Raw genomic sequence first — 17,155 nt, forward strand, 5'->3', positions numbered from 1 at the left:
TCTAAAGTTCACAGATACGAAAAGTTACTCGGTTTGTATCAATCTGCAATATCCGACACGCTATGTATGTTACAAAATTATTAATATGTCTCAGCTCAGAGCAACCTTCACTAACGTTAAAACTCCGCCCATGTTCAAATCTAGCCCTACGAGAGTCTCGTCTTCGGCACAGCCACAAGCACGCACACTCGAGACATAAACAATAGGGGGAAAGTTTAGCAAATAAATGACAGTGTCTACTGTAATGCAAGGTAAAAGATTGTGATGTTTTTAAAGCAACCTTAAATTAGAACCTTCTAAAGTTTGTAGCTTTATCGCCCTTTTTTGTAGGATCGAAATTTGTCAAGCGAGACTAGTAGCCGTTTTTGGCTGTACTACTAAAATGGCGTAGGAATTGTGGGTCGCAGCATTTATTATTCTGATTCCACGCCTCTATCAAGCGTCAGAATATGATGCACCAGGTGATGATGTTTCTATTCCTGGTTCAGTTGAGGACAGTGACCTAGTAATTGTTTTCAACCAGGGTGAGGGCCGAACCGGAGAATTTGACTTTTTCGGAGCCAAGTCAAATGCCGAACATCAGGGGGAATTCGTGGCTGATGTGCTAATTACAATTATATTTAGATGTCGTAAACCTATGGTTGATTCGTCAGCCTTCAGTAAGTCTCGACCACACCGTAAATGCTGTCGCATTTTCTTCAAAAGTGTCTTCCGTAACATTATCCTTTTTCAGCAATCTTCATAACGCAGTAGCTATACATTCGCAGATGACATATTATGAGTTGCATAGAAATTGACACCGCCCGCCCGTCGAATTTCTGGGAATCTCGGAGAACATCGAATACCCAAAAGAATTCTTCAAATTCAAAACTCAGAATTCAAAATTCAATACTTGAAAACGAGGCTTTACAAGCGCCAGCTTGTTCGGATATTCATGATGGCTAGTTTTCTGTGACTGTTACCAGTCTAAAGATGGCTTTCTCATTCCATTTTGGGGTCTGGAGTATTTGTTTGTGATCTAGATGTTTAAGGTATTAATACGGCGACCACATAATTACAGCGGCATGGTTGGTTTTTTTTGATGAAATGATAACCAAAACTACAGGGGTTCTTTTGGTTGCTTATAATGGTAAAATACTTCGAATTCCTTTTAGTGCTAAGGATGTGACAAAATAGTGGGTATTTTCCGGTTTGACCATTTTGACCTAATATTGTATATGTAGACCCAATATCCATCAGGGAAATAAAGTTTCATAGAGCTTGTTAAATTTAAACAAATAATATTATAACAAGTAATTTACACGGCCTGCATTATTTTAATCTCTTCTAAATGGTGAGTGTTCGACAATTGAAGGTTAACCCGAATAATGAATGCAGTAAAATCCATAAGAACTAATAATGCGTAGAGTTCGAAGGTTAATTTAGCTGTTACAGCACACTCAATTTGCATATTTAAAAAAAAAAATTTTAATAGTTCATCCCAATATCTTTTTGAAAAACCGAACACTACAAAAACATTTATACGTATATTTTTATAATTGTAGCTTATCTTAAGAGTTTGTATAAGCTGTTGAATGACACATTGGCATTTACTGCGATTTTATTTTGTGAGATCTAGGCACAATACAGTTTTTCACGATTCAGTGTAATATCGAAATATGAATTTTACATATCTACATTATGGGTTTTTGGTAAGCTAAAATCGATTGAACCTGGAAATATAATCTTACTTCTATTTTCTGTTTTCGATATCGATGTACGATTTCGAAATATGCATAATGGTATTTCTGGGTAGGAGATTGCGGCCAAACGCGCTGTCCAATTTTATTCATCAGTCTAACTTAAATTGAAAATAGGAGATACAGTCTATTTCCTATTTTCAAAAAAGTGTATTTATTGATCATATTCAACACGATTAAAACTAATTTGGGATAATTGGATCTTCATATTTTTTCAAATATCTCAAAAGTATTAGGTGCTATATAGCTGAATGTTGCAATATAACAAATCGCTCATAAAAGCAAATGTGTAACTTAAAAAGAGACGCAGATGAGCTTACATTTGCAGGTTGAAATGACTTACTTCACCATTCAATTATCCCAAAGTAGTTCCAATCGTGTGATTCATAACTTCTAGACGAATAATGCCTGCAGTATACCCTGTGGTTAGTTTTCAGAGAGAGAGAGAGAGAGAGAGAGAGAGAGAGAGAGAGAGAGAGAGAGAGAGAGAGAGAGAGAGAGAGAGAGAGAGAGAGTCTTCCTTTCACAGCGTACCATATATCATATACCATATATGTATGAAACCATAGACAGTGGTGAAACGATTAAACCTACGGGATGTATTGTAGTATGTACTGAGGGACAGCTATTGCAAATCTTGTAGTATGATTATTTTGACTAGTTTCTAAAATTCGTAAAGTTTTGAAAAGTTGTATTCATCATAATATTTACAGCAATGACCCTTCACCTAGCTCAAGTTTATTTAATGTGACATACCCTAGAATATACAGATCTGCATCCTCCAAGTTTGAATGATAATTTTGTGACAATTTCATTGTGGGTTACATGTCTGTGAAGCCTGAATCATGTTTTAACAAAGGATTATAAATAATTACTTTCATTTCAGACAATTTCTGATCGTGTTATCAATGCGAAAAAATTTTACCATGTTATTTCGAATGTTGTAAAGAGTTACGGTTCAAACTGTTAGCATAGTGATGTCTTCTGCTTATTTCTCGTTTGTTGCAAAAGAGAAAGGAAAAATTAAATCATCAGATGTCTTTGGTTGATGGCTCGCAGATTCTGTGAAACATACATTGATGGTTTTGTTTGGTACGTTTATTGATACACCTGGGACTTTTAATATTTCGTTTGTAATTGCACATCTCGTAGATAGATAAATCACATTACAAACATGCGTAGAAATAATGCCGTGTTCTGAAAATTGGTGCATGCAAATGTGGTTTTTTTAATCAATCACCTGGAGTAGAAGGAAAATTTTATATTGATTTTTTGCATTCTCCTACTGAAAGCCTTTTCTATGGCTTCATTTTCAGCTTTTGTAAGGCGACTCTTCCAGATTCCTGGTTTACCTGCGAGAACAAGAAAGACACAAAGAAAAGTCATTAACCGTAGACGTGGACAAATTTTATTATTGGCAAACAATATCATAGAGAAACATAGATAGAGTGGCAACGGGCATTGTTTAAGGCGTGAAGCGGTTACGTAACCCATCAATGTTCGCCTCGCCTCAGGTTGCTCTCGCCTCTCTTTTCCGAAGAGTGCCGACCATGAATCCTTCGGTAATTTTCGGATTTTCGCCAATTGTTAAGCGAAAGTATGTTCGGCAAAGTTTGTGTTGTTGTTGTCGTGTGGTGCTGAGCAGAATTGACGTGCTGGCGAAAACGGGAGTGTTTTGAGCTTCAGGAAAATGAGTTTTACCGTTTTAAAAAAATTCTCTCATATTTTTATGAATATATAATGAGTGTGTTTGATCCAAATTTGAAAGTCTTTTATCGATACTGTCTGGTTTTACTCAATGGTTTACGGTCAGTCATACCCTCTTTTACACGTGCGTCAAGGAAGGACATGTTTATGAAACTGCTGGCGTGTTATGTTTTGATTGGCGTGAAGCAGTGTTTCTGGCCTGAGAGCTCACAAAGTAACTATGGTTGCTACGCGACTGGCAGTACGATGCCATCTCGTCGTATTTTTCGCATAATCTCGTGTAATTATCAACCACAAACAAAGCCTCCAAAAAGTTTAACACCTTTGGAGCTCATTCTAATATGAAAAGCCAATAGTCTACCGAGACGACCATGGAACAAAAGGCATGCAAGCGTTGCGACTCTGTTTATGTTACTCTGTAACAATATACACATGTCCGTAATTACTCTCGAGATTTCGGATCTACAAAATTCGGTAATAAAATTAATCTTTCTCTCAGTTGACTTCAAGACCTGCAACCCGAACTCTGATTATTATAAGGTTCAGAAATCTCACTAGTTTAAGCAGAACAAGGATTGTTACACCGTAAGCTTACCTCTGCGTAATTGCCTCAGCCCGTCACCAAATGATACCTTATAGTTTGCGTTTGGGTTCTCCTTCATGACATCGAAGGACGACCGACGAGTTATTTCATTCAGCGTAGCCTCATCCAAGGGTTTGTTCAAGAAGTCGGCGATTTTACGAACATGGCCTTTCAGATCCTAAGAAGACAGAGCGGACAAAAAGCAAAAGCAGTTCGAGTAAGATCAGATGTTAAACGAGTTCAAGCTGCAGAGGTGATTCATGCATGGTTTAAGGTAGTATGCGTCTCGAAAATGAAAGACTTAAATTTTTGCTCAAACTTTCCTCATTGTAACTTTCAACCATTCGCTCATCAAACCACAATTAAAAATCAGGGGTCACCGTGTAAATTTTGGTACTAGAGAGACAAATTACCTAACATTACCGATGTTTGAAATTCAAAATGGCCACCATCCCTGTGTTAACTCTATTTGAAAAATAAAAAAATTGATTTTTGAAAAAAACTAAGACAGTGAAAATGTTTCTTACTCCAAGAGCTTGAAAATGAGCCCTCCACAAGAGGTAGATCAGAATAGAATTGCTGAAGTTTGGGAGTCTGAATATCTGTCCCCGAGGTGCATTCTACCTTTACGTATCGAACGTACATAATCGCAATCCTGAAAGGCCTGCAATATCTTTTAAGGCCTGGGAATCGGATATTTGCGCAGAGGACACCATGCTGTTAGCGAGCTTTTCAAATTTTGGGATGGGAATGTTCGTCTTAGCGTGGGATGTTACATCTTACGAGAAAAAGAATTGTATGCCCTCAAGTAGAAAGATATCTCACCCGTGTCATATCTTCGTAAAAGACAAACAGCACGCTGTCGTCATGACGGTGTTCCCACCAGTACTCAACGTTTTCAATCCAGGATCCAAAACAAACTAAACAGAGAAAATAAAAAAAAATGTTTTATTGTACAACATCTGTGAATATGTGCTTTCGTCTTCAGGTTACCGTATGGACACACAATCACTTTCACTCATGAGCACACGCTAGCCACGGCACTTCTGTTTACCGCAGTATTGGGCAATCATCCCCTGCACACCAAGTACTCAAAAAGTGATTCTGTGAGAGATCGAACAAAAGATGTTGATATTACTGATCAATGTATTTCGTAGATACCGTTCTTGTAATAGTTGAAGCCACGTCTTTCGGTACTTTGTAAGGATCAAGTGAATGGTTTCTCCTTGGTAAAGCAAAGAGTGTTTGTTTCTGGTAACCCATGCAACCAAGTCTGTCAACGCTAAACCTAATCCGGCCGTATCACTTAAAACGCCTTTATAGGCCCGAAAAATGCTCTTACATACTAAAATTGTATGATCATCGCTCGTAGTAGTCCCTGGGCGCGATATGTCAATTTCTCTGGACATTATCGTGCGCCTTTCCTACATAATAGACGAATAAACGTTTGACACAAGCACTTTTTATAGTTTTGACCTGTCGACTTTTTCATCTTTACAAAGATTGTCCGATTTTAAGTGCGTTTATAAATGAAGTATTTCACGCTTCATGATGATGATGACATTGAGACAGCCCCAGGGCTTCTGTTTATATCACATCGGGGGCCCTTTTGTTTACGAGAACCATTTCTGTTTTGTTTACTGTCCGCTATCCCAATTTTGAATGAAAATAGAGCCTCCTTCTGTGCGACGCACAACTACAAGCCATGTCTTACATAGCGGTCGGACTAAAGTGTCAATTGTAAATTGAGAATTTTCTGACAATGAAATGTTAAACTACATTCCAGTAAACGTAATGTAATAACGAGAATTGCGCACCGACCACTTTCAAATCATTCAAACTTATACACAAAGTTCAAGCTATCGACCTCAGTTCCGCTTGGCATGTGATAGGAAAGACTACATGCTTTCGTACAGTCAGACAGAGCGAAAACATATCCAGGGTTACGACAGACTGCTCTGAACGGTACCAACAGGGTGATAAACGGTATGAAAACATTTTGCAAAGTATATTTTATTTCTCTTACCGTTGCCTTTCAGAAAATTGTCAAAAAATTCATCCCATGACCAAGGATGAATTTTAAATTCATAGTATGATATCAGCACATCTTTGGGATTCCGGGCCACGTACACCACCTATGAAAATATAAGACGTGGAGGCGATGTCCTGTCAGTGTATTGGTAGAAGTCAGGCTCAATGTCAAGGCACGACTTCATACAAATTAACGTCTTACCTTTGGTTTGACGGTGAATATCTCACGAGGCAGCAGTCGTTTTATGAGATGTGTCTGCATGTATCTCGGTGACCTCATAGTCTCCAGCAATTTCGACTTTGGAATGCATTTTTCTTCCAGGCTTGGCACTCGCTTCAATAATGGTACTTTGTCGATTGAGTCGATGTCGTCACTATTTCTTATCAGAGATACTATTTCCGCCGTCCATGTTGTACCTGAAATTGTAAGTACTGATTGCGGCTCATACTACGTGCACATAGCGCATACATACATACATACATTACATACAAATGTATTTGATGTACAAGATGGATGGGTGGATGCGTATATCAATCAATTAATCTATCAATCAATCGATCAATCAATAAATCAATCAATCAATCATCATCATCTATCTATCTATCTATCTATCTATCTATCTATCTATCTATCCACCCCTCTATCCATCCATCCATCTATGTCCATTCATATTGACATGCAACACTTCATTATTCTTATTTTCGAATGTCACTTCATGATGTCAAAATACGGTAAACAACAATTTCTTGTCCTGAAATCTAGTCACCACCCCCCTCTTTTTACTTTCACTGTCATGTCAGTCCTTACACTTCGAACCACTTCAAGAGTGTGATCATTGCTTGAGTTAAAATGGTATCTTCTACGGTCCTGCATGCTAACTGTATTTTTATTATTTCGGTGTTTGCCACCAGAAGCAAAACATTGCAGCTAGTCTTTTATTTAATTGTAATATATACGGCTAGTTTTCAATCGGGTTCGAACTAAGGTTTTTAACCTTTGCCTGAGTGCGTGTCTGTTGTAAAGTACACACTTTGTAATTGTCGCCTGGCCGTAATCGCGACTTTTGTTACATCAACTGAGGAACTGAAATCCTACTGAATGCCTTTGCAATATACGGCAATATACGACAGCACAAATAACATATGAATCTTTACCACTGCCCATTAAAACACGAGCAGTCAATTGGAATTTAGGTCAAAGTTCATTTTTATGACCCTCACCTGACTTCGGATAAGTCGCTAAGAACACATCATCCTCCCTGACTTGGAACTCCTTCACTGCCTCAAGTGACGGGACCGGGAATAACAAGTCGTAAAAGAGCACGCCCTCGTAATAGTGAAAGCCTTTTGGAGCTGCCATACCTGGCAAGTCTGAAAACTTCAACAAAATCTGCTCGAAGTCAGGTCACGACATTTAATGCTTTTAGTGGCGTGGAAGACAATGAATCATACAGCATGTCACTAATGGTGACTAGGTATTGTATACCCGTCAAACGGTTGCAAAGTGCGCACACCTTGCAGTGTGCATGTAGTCCGTACTTTCGCGGGGCTCCAACAAGACCTACACAATTAGGAGATAGTAATTTGCCCTTGATTGACCCTATTTCTGTGTTCCTGACCTTGGTCTTCTTTCAGTACTGCCCAGTTGGCCCAATAAACATAGCGAACATCTCAGATTTTGAGAGGAGCTGTCCGGGAAGAGAAAGCACTTTCCGTAAACCAGTAAAAGATTCATAATCTGACAGCCATATGCAGCCATCTTGAACGCCGATTCACATCTATGTAACCTAGAACAAGGTCTATGTTTTGCAAGTATTCATGAATTCTAGGATCGATATTGAAACCATTGCATTTACATTTATCTTATTTTTTGATCGAAATGTATATTATAAAACAGACAGAAAATGTATATTATAAAAACACGCAACACTCAAAAAGTGGGTGTTTCTAAGGCCGCATTCACAAATACCGGGAGTGGGGGGCTGGAGGAATCAGGGGGATTTACAAATTCTTTGGATAGCAGGGGGACTTGAAAGCTAAGTTCTGCTTTCAAGGGAGGGTCTGAAAATATTTTTCCCTATTATTTTTGCCTTTTTTCAGATTCCCATAGTTTGGTATTTCAATGAAAAATGACGAATAACTCTTTTATGCCAACCAATGGTTCTAATATAAGTGATAATTAAACAAACTATGGTACAATTTTGTCTCATTTCAAGACTTTTATTTCGAAAAGTCTGTAAAGTTAAGGATTCCACTGGATTTTCATAAGAAAACCAACAAGTAGCATGCTGAAACACACAATATTCAGTTTGTCGACAAAGCATTGATATGAAACACTATTGTTGATATGGGGAGTCAAGACTGAAAGTCATTTGTCGATGATGTAAATGCACAGTACACATACACAAGCTGTCTTGGCAAGCTGAATACTGGACAGTCAGTTCAACATGCTGTAGCAAGTAGAACAAGAACGCAGCTGTACTAACTAAACAAAAATATTTATCAAATTTATCAAAGATAATACAGCTACTACTCTACTACAGCCTATTGGCAGTGTCACTGCATACCAGCAGTGAAAGTCACAGAAATAGCCCTGGCTCTGTAGTAGATGAAGAAAAGGTCGGATCATTTGATGCTCATGACAATGAAACATACTTGTACACAAGATCATGCCGGAGAGCAACACATGGAAGGCCTGGAGTTGACAGTTATCACAAGACAATGACCAGAAGTGACAATAGGGTATCAATGTTCACAAATAATGTTAACTATGAACGATCTGTAGGTATGTTAAACTTGATATTTTTTTTACCATTGTATTGTGTATCGACATATTTTTATGTAGTTAATTAAAAAATCATATTGGGCATGTTGAAATGCTGTAAACGTATTCACTCAGCCTGAGTATGATATTCAGCGGTCTTATAGCATTTGAAATGCAACTGTCAGCAATAAATTTATATGGTACATATATAGATTGTAATGATAGGCTAAATACTGAACGATTCAACATGATAAAATGTAAACTAAAAAGTCTGAAGTTGATACAAAAAGCAAAAGTACAGAAAAGGATCAAAAAAAATTTATATTGTTTGCTTCAGGATGTACGAGCTGAAGAACTGTCAAGTTGTCAAGTTGTTAGACTTTTGAATTAGGGATTTTTGAATTAGATCAGATGGGGTCACCATGCTTGAATTCCTTCACAGGTACGATGAAAAGTCACAGTTAATCACGAAAATCACTTAAAATCAATATTTAAAACTTCATTTCAAGTTCATGCAGTGAATGAAATGTTCATAGCCTCATCGTACAATTACACAAAAACTTTGAACAGTAAAGATTCTAATTTACATGAAAATAAATTGTGAATAAATGGAAGCTTTTATATTTACCAACTTTGCCATTATGACAACCAGAATTCGGAGATGAGAAGTTTCATTTGAAGAAATATTTCAAACTGTCAGTATTGTAAATTTTGTAACCTTTTATAATGGCAGATAGGTCATATATGCCTTGTAGTTTTTTTACATTTTTGGTAGGTCACCGTGCTCATTGCTAACCGCATCTATACTTATACGTGTAAGTATTGGTAGAGAGTTCAGTTAGGAGAGTTGCATCGCATCAAATGATGATTGTGTCCTTGTAGTGTTTCTTATGACATCTACATTACGTTTGAAACAACATAATAGATTTGTTCGTTGAATTTATTGATCAACAAAAACAACACGACTAATGTAAACATAAACAACAATACTCCAACAGCAACAACCAGATTTCTTGGTTCCCTGTGATTCAACGGCGATGTTGCAACGTATGGTCCTAACATGACCATAAATTGTAGCAATAATCTGTTGGTAGGCCTATCACACTAGCTAGATTGAAAACTCTGAAACATTCTACGATATTTACCAAATACTGTTACTATTGGCTCAATTCAAACAAAATTTCGGCTCGTAATATAAAAGCATTTCCAAACGAAAACTATTGCACTAAGTTGAGCACCATTGTAGTACCAAAGCACCAGATTGTTCGGTTGTTTAAGAGTACAGGACTTTAAATAAGTACTTTATACAGGCCCCGGTAGCCATAGCTGCTGAGTAAGGGAGAAGTAGGGGAAAGGAAAAGTAAAGAAAACTCAAAGTGCCGTGCCCAAGGACAACGTTGCAGCTGTGTTTAGGTATCAAGCTTCCTGCTGGTGAGAAGGTACTTTTGCCATCGTACTGTACAGGTCATAGCACCTGAAATCTATTTGAAGAATTGCAATACAAAAAACCCCACAGTTTACATATTTCTCAATCGTTGTGATAAAATAGCAATGTCCAAATACTTTCCAACTATATTGCTTTGTTTTATTTTCAACGATTAGATTTGTGCATGTATTTCTCGAATAACAGTTACATATGAACTCGACAGCTATCCCACAAAGTTTTCTTCTTCTCAAAAGCTAGATCCAGTTGAAACCTATTGCTTACCTTATCTTGCTACAATTCCATTTTTTGGCCCACGCGGTGGGCGTAGCCCACCTAAGTGGGCCAATGTCATAGGTTGGCGTTTATTAGTCTGTATGTGTGTCTGTAATATGTATGTGTATGTGTATGTGTGTGTGTGTGTGTGTGTGTGTGTGTGTGTGTGTGTGTGTGTGTGTGTGTGTGTGTGTGTGTGTATGAATTTGTATCGTCGATATCTCTCAAACTCATTCATCAAATGTCATGAAATTAGGTACACAGAATCTTTAGGATGGAAACTAGATCTGACAAAGTTTTGGGGGTTGTTGGTTGCACAGTTCGGCAGAAATTAATTTTTGAAGTAATATTTTGACTTATATTTGCTCATTTACATAGCAAGGGAGGATTCACTAAATTATGAGGAGTGGGGCACAGAGGACTTGGAAATAGTATTACATGACTAGGGTTTTTAGCTTGTGTGTTCATTCGAATGAGCTTTTGTGCTACTGATGTTTTAAATTCTCTGTGTATATCTCTCTTTGTGTTTGTCTGTCTGTCTGTTTGTTTGTCTGTCTAAGAATTATGACAAAGAATGACACTGTCCATTTGTGTATGCAACTAACTTTCCTCATCACAGATATATGTCTGCATTGACCTGACCAAAGTTGACAAAACTTGCTAAATAAATTGAAAATACTCTGATATAACAGTAGTCTAAGTGGTTTAGCATTTTTGCATTACAATAACTAATGAACATGTTTAAGAGACTTTCCTACTTAGGAATATATATCAGTATTGTCTTGACCAAGGTTGACAAAATGCCATGTACATTTCATTACTACAGTGGTGAAATACATGCCTTCTACATGTAGTTTTTTCGATATAAACATCAGGTATGAAGTTACTGATCCAATAACAAAGATGCCACCTATTTAATATATTAAAACTTATGAAAAAGTGCAGAGTCAGCACTTTTGCATCAGTGGCTTCTCAAAGGAAACCCTACAACTATGATGTTGTCTTAAATCAAGCATGGTGACATGATTTTATATTTTTCAACAAAGCATCTTTCGCTGAATCATTTGTGGAAATACCAGAAAATTGCCTCTATTCATAGTGTGTTTTCGAACTTTCTATGCACAATCCTATGCCATGAGTAAATTTTGCATAGCCTCTTGGTGGTCTACTTATTCTACCTTAGGGTAGCATTAACACACGGTACAATAAATTATCCACAATTCAGTTTGATTTGTACACACAACGTTAGAATGTTTATAACTTTTTATCGTTATGCCTGAAAGCAGTATATAAAACCTCTAGATGTATAATTAATTACATCTATTAAAAGTATGTTTACATATTTCTCTATAAATTTCAAAGAAATCGTTAAATAACCATACAAGTCATTCTGCAGGTACTATAAATGCCAGACTTTTGGGTAGTAAGTTATGACAAACTGAAGGGGTCATTCTCTGAAAAGTCAGCATGTAAATTTCTTTTGTCTTTCTGCTTGGAATAAATCAATATCCATTTGTTTCACAAAATAAGTGCAACTAGTCTCCCTACTTTCCATCACCTTATTCTGTATTGCTGAAGACACAATCAGTGGAAAAAATTACAAAAATGCTATCTTCTTTCTCAATCAAGCACATTTTTCTAAATCATTTGAAATAGGAATTTAGAAGAAAGGTGTCCATAAAAGTACGTTTTCAGAATTTTAAAAACTAGTCTGTGAATATATGTACACATGGGAGACACAGTAGACCACTGAGGAGTTTCCGAGTGTACCAATCATGATGGGAAATCTCCAGTACTGTGTAACAGGCTGATGAAACTTTTATTAAAAAAAAACAAACATCAAAATAAGGAAATTGGTGGCAAGGTCCTATGGAGACAAAAGTTATATAGAGTATTAAAAACCCCACCTTTTAGTACAAACGGTCCAGCCCTAGATCACGTGCAACATCAATTGCGCAAGCGTATAGTCAATGTCGTCATGAACGCAGTTGATCCAAGGCCAACATGATGTACCTGCTAGCGACCGTGATCGGTATGACTGTTCAGAGTGACGTATTTAACGTAGCTTTCTTTGAGAACCGTACAGTTGTATGTTGTTGATATGCAGCAGGTAAGTAATTTTATGGCTTTTTCAGAGTGTTACGAATCATGTCTGATCACAGGACTGCAAATAAATAAGCATAGATACCTCCGATAACTTCTGCCAACTGCCGTACGCGTTGCCCTTTCCCAATTGACGTTTCGCTCGACCGAAAGTATCTCTATACAGTACCCCTTTCTCAATACAGATATAGCCTTATAGCGCTTTATAGATTGCCCAAGAATCCGTGGCACTTTGCGGCCACTCCATTTTCTAATTTAGGTATTCAATTAAAAAATAGAATGAAGGGTAATTATCAAATTTCAAATATTTTAGGCGAGCAGATGAAGCGCATTTGGCCCTTTTCTAAATATATTAGATTTTGCCTAAAGTTTAAGTGTGAGAAATAAGTAAAAAGCCTTGTGAGGATGGTATATTGCGGTCAATCAGAATTTTGCTTGGAAAGCTCCATTCGATATTTGAAAATCCTATCTTTTTCAAAATTCTGTTTAATAATACCTATTTATTTTCCTTTTAACTTTCCAAAAGTCGTTTGTCAAATCGCATTTCACTATATGCCATGTTGAAAAGCAAACTGCGAATTCGATCCAAAATCCTAATTTCTATTTGAGTTCAGGCGTGGTCTATTAGCATTCCCCATGACGTAAATGATGGACATCTCGAAACAGCCAATCAGATTGAACCAAACAGTGACAAGGTGACGATTGACATATCACTTAAATATTTCAACAAAGTTATACTTTCCTTTGTCTATGTTTTTTTTCATTCATGCCGGAAAATGCCGAGAGAGTTTTGACCGCTAAGAGGGCTTGACTACGCAGTTTCTGCGTAGTGAAGCTTCATTACGTATTCATGGTGACCCTGGCCAGCTGTCAATAACTTTGGGGGCTTTTGTCTTTTGGCCTGCTTTGCATATGCGTCGTTGGACACGACCTGCCAATCACCCAGGTAGTCAATTAAACTATTAATGACTGTTTACCGACCCAATTAACACTATCCAGCAGTATCAGTCATATTTTAATCGCGTGGCCCGGGTGGGCACAACGTAGGAACGCGTGTATTTCTGTGTGTACGTTTCACTTGTGGTGTTGTTTGTACCATCGTGTGTCCTTGTTTCACCTACAGCATTACCTTCAAGGTGACAGGCTTACTATTAATGTTCAGTATCATTGCACCGAGTTCTGCCCACGGTGAAAACCACCTGTTTTGCCTACTAATTACTGCCCGTCGCTGCCCGTCCTGAATGAAGCCTATCTATAGCTACAGTAATCACATAAATCATTTTGTCAGTTTTGATATATACTCCTAAATTGTAAGTTTGATCAAAATCGAGACCACATTCAAGGGCTATGCAGACTGTCCATGTAAGCACAAACAGTGACAAGAAGGCGGCAAACACCTACTCACCAAGCACATCGAATCGGCGAAAAGAAGCATAAAAAGCTAGGCTTATCGCCAAAACAAACGCGCCAAGCGCTAACAAAAACCCATACCAAGCGGCCCTTTTCAGGGCCACCAATACTCCAAAAAGGGAACTACCAAAAAATACGATAAGATGACATAGAACACACAAAACACTTAAAGAAATAACAAAAATCGTACACATAACAAACAACTGAAACACAACATTAAATACAAAATAAACAATCACAGTAACGTAACAGAAAACATGGCCGTGGAAATAAATCAGCTATTTCCAAAGAAAAGCCGACAACAACATGAAATTCAACAACAACCTATCATCGCTCAAACTATGAAACTCCGAAAAATAGTACTAGGCAAAAGCCTTAAAATTCATTCGGACACTAACAAAACATGCAAACCAAACAGAATAAAACCACCTCAGGATTTCAACAAATAAAGTCGTATAATGTGACTACGCTACATCGTGAGACACAAACAATCGCAACAACACCAATTCAAAGAAAAGTCAAATTGGACTCCACGAACAACAAAAAAACAAAAACTTGAAAGCTATCTGAAGCTGCTAAACTCGCACTTCTAGAGATACCCTTTCAAACAAGGAAACAAAACATGTCGCGTGCCAAAAGAATCGCGATAAACCAGCTTGCAAACATTGGACAAATTTTGGGAAAATAACCCTTCGACAAGGGTCGGTTTTTCGTTATTGTCAACACAAACGATTACGTACTCGAATGCGAAAGGCAATTACGTAACACTCGTATTATACACAACAAGCCAGAACAAACAGTAAACAAAGTAAATGAACTATTAATTAAAATGTACGAGAACAAGCACATCAACCAGGATACTGGTAAGTATCTTGATCCAATAAACATAAAATCCGTACCCCGCAGTGGTACTTATTGCCTAAAAATTCACAAACCTCCGCAAAAATCTAAAAGACACACCAGTCAAAACAAAATTTACCGAAGTAAAGAAATATAGAACAAACAAACCGAACCACCAAATGGACTCACAACGTGACCAAAATTAATATATTTGCCTCGCTAATCGGAAGCAAGACCACTAAAAGCATTAAAATAAATTTTCACAAACACAAAACTAAGGAAAGAATCTACACTGCGACTGATGAGAAACCACACTCGGGTTCGAAACGCAAGCGTCAAAGGGCGACTCTATCAACTTTTGTAACAACATAGGTCCGGCTGCGTCTCGCCATAAGCTTTCCCCACACAAACAAAACATTACCGTACACACTAATCCAAACTTCTCTACAAATATCCAAAGCGAAACAAACATTTCATTAACACAAACAATCGGATAAGAATGTAGGAACACATTTCGAAACGAATCAAACACAACTCGACACAAAAACATTTAGGATAGTTAGGTGGGAAGCCTGTTTCACATTTTTTACATCTCGCTATACTGTCTATGATTCTAAAAATAAAGTCATCCGCCACTTTTTCTGTATACGCGGTTTGGCAAAACTCATCTCTTCAATCGAAAGTCGGGCGATTTCATGGTTTCTTTGGGGCACTTAAGTGTACGTCGAGCTTAAGGAATGTAGTTACATTCGCGATGTTTTATTCGAAAATTATTTATTCCTTCAAGGGCAAATGCACATAATTTATGCTGTTGGAAATACTGGCCGCTCATAAACAAGACAATAAACTCAATATATGTGCATTTTTACTTATATTGTCAAAGTACCACCGACACCCACAAAAAACCAAATGGTTCAGTCCAGGTATTTGCAACTCTGCCATCCGACTGGTCAACAGGAAATCAACCATAGGTGTCTTTTGGCACGCGTATACGCCAGTCACCTAGGCGACGGTAATCTGCACCACTTATCACCATCGGGAAGGTACTCCTCCCCATATACCACTGGTGATCCCACCCTCAAGGCACTGTGTCATTCGACCAAGCATTGTTATTGTAATTTCCTGCATAAAATTAACAGCGAGGTCAAACGGTCAACTCTCTCGGCATTTCTCTCATTATTGATTTTCGGTCACTGTCAAATGTGCTTTCTCTCTCCAACCAAATAGTAGGTAGCAACATTATGAATGGTCATCAGCAGTGCAGTGAATTTCACGGCGTTTGTAAAGAGGGATACCCAACAAATCACAAAAGTTTGTGACATATTCTGCGCGTTGAATGTTTTGTTAAACCATGGAGCTTGTCCGTTTCTAGCTCCATGGTTAAACGTTTTGCTACTTTCCTTTCCTTGGCTAGACCTGTCCCACACCAAAATTATATACCTAAGTGGCTGTACGCGCCGCGAGCATTACAGGCGCCGACGTAGTTGAAGTGCTGTCAACTATGGCGGTGCCTGTGGCGAGCATGGTCAAAGTGAAAGTTATAAGCGAATTAGTTCTGCAGGGCAGGACTGTGTGTTCCCGGCGTTATACGGCCTTCCACCACAAGCCGAGGCCGTATAACGCCCGTAACACACAGCCCTGCCATGCAGAGGTGTAAGCGAATCAACCACAGGCTCTAGTACAGGCCAATCGCCAGCCGTCACCGATGCTATTGTATCAGTGACGGCTGGCGGTTCGCTTGCATTGAATCAAGAGCCTTGGAATCAACCGCTCTAAGACACCGTACATATATTACATGTAAATTAAATTGTAATGCAACGTCTTCGTCGGAGAATTATGTTTTATTTAACGTGCATATCAGCAAGCATGGAGTGTTTGGATCTGGTGGTCGTGTCATTGTTTTGAGTTTGACCTCCCGCCAGGCAATGTTCCAACTTCATGAACTTCGTAGAGTAAGCTTAAATTTTTTGGTGGTCGGCTGATGTTACCGTTCAGCAGATGATCACAGCTGTGTATTGGCAACTCCATTTCGAAAACCAACGGTTGAACGTTGAACTGAGGTTGAACAACTTAACAGTCTCGATGTTGACTTGACCGGCATGGCTGAATACAATCTATTTTGCCACCGGAGTAGTTTTATGGGCATGCAATGCTATAACGATGGAGAAAATGAATAATTAAATCATTTCAATCCTTTCATTTCATTTCTGTCAGAAATACTTCCAAAAAACGTACAAGAACAGGCTGATTCGTAATTAGTCGGTGAACTGAATTATGAT

General features: G+C 38.1%; 1 protein-coding gene and 1 long non-coding RNA gene across 2 annotated transcripts; both read right to left on the bottom strand.

Annotated features, from left to right (window-relative positions):
- Positions 1–2,943: 2,943 nt before the first annotated feature.
- Positions 2,944–4,202, bottom strand: LOC139135148 (uncharacterized). The gene is made up of 2 exons (XR_011552937.1): positions 4,042–4,202; positions 2,944–3,091 (listed from the first exon to the last, which is right to left on the bottom strand). It is a non-coding gene; the product is annotated as an uncharacterized lncRNA (long non-coding RNA).
- Positions 4,203–4,259: 57 nt separating this feature from the next.
- LOC139134385 (sulfotransferase 1A1-like) lies at positions 4,260–7,484 on the bottom strand. The gene is made up of 5 exons (XM_070701246.1): positions 7,282–7,484; positions 6,263–6,477; positions 6,056–6,164; positions 4,855–4,949; positions 4,260–4,274 (listed from the first exon to the last, which is right to left on the bottom strand). The coding sequence occupies exons 1-5, from the start codon at positions 7,418–7,420 to the stop codon at positions 4,260–4,262; spliced, it is 573 nt and encodes a 190-aa protein (XP_070557347.1). The 5' UTR covers positions 7,421–7,484.
- Positions 7,485–17,155: the final 9,671 nt, after the last annotated feature.

This window comes from Ptychodera flava, chromosome 6 (assembly GCF_041260155.1).
Source record: "Ptychodera flava strain L36383 chromosome 6, AS_Pfla_20210202, whole genome shotgun sequence".
Taxonomy (NCBI): Eukaryota; Metazoa; Hemichordata; class Enteropneusta; family Ptychoderidae; genus Ptychodera; species Ptychodera flava.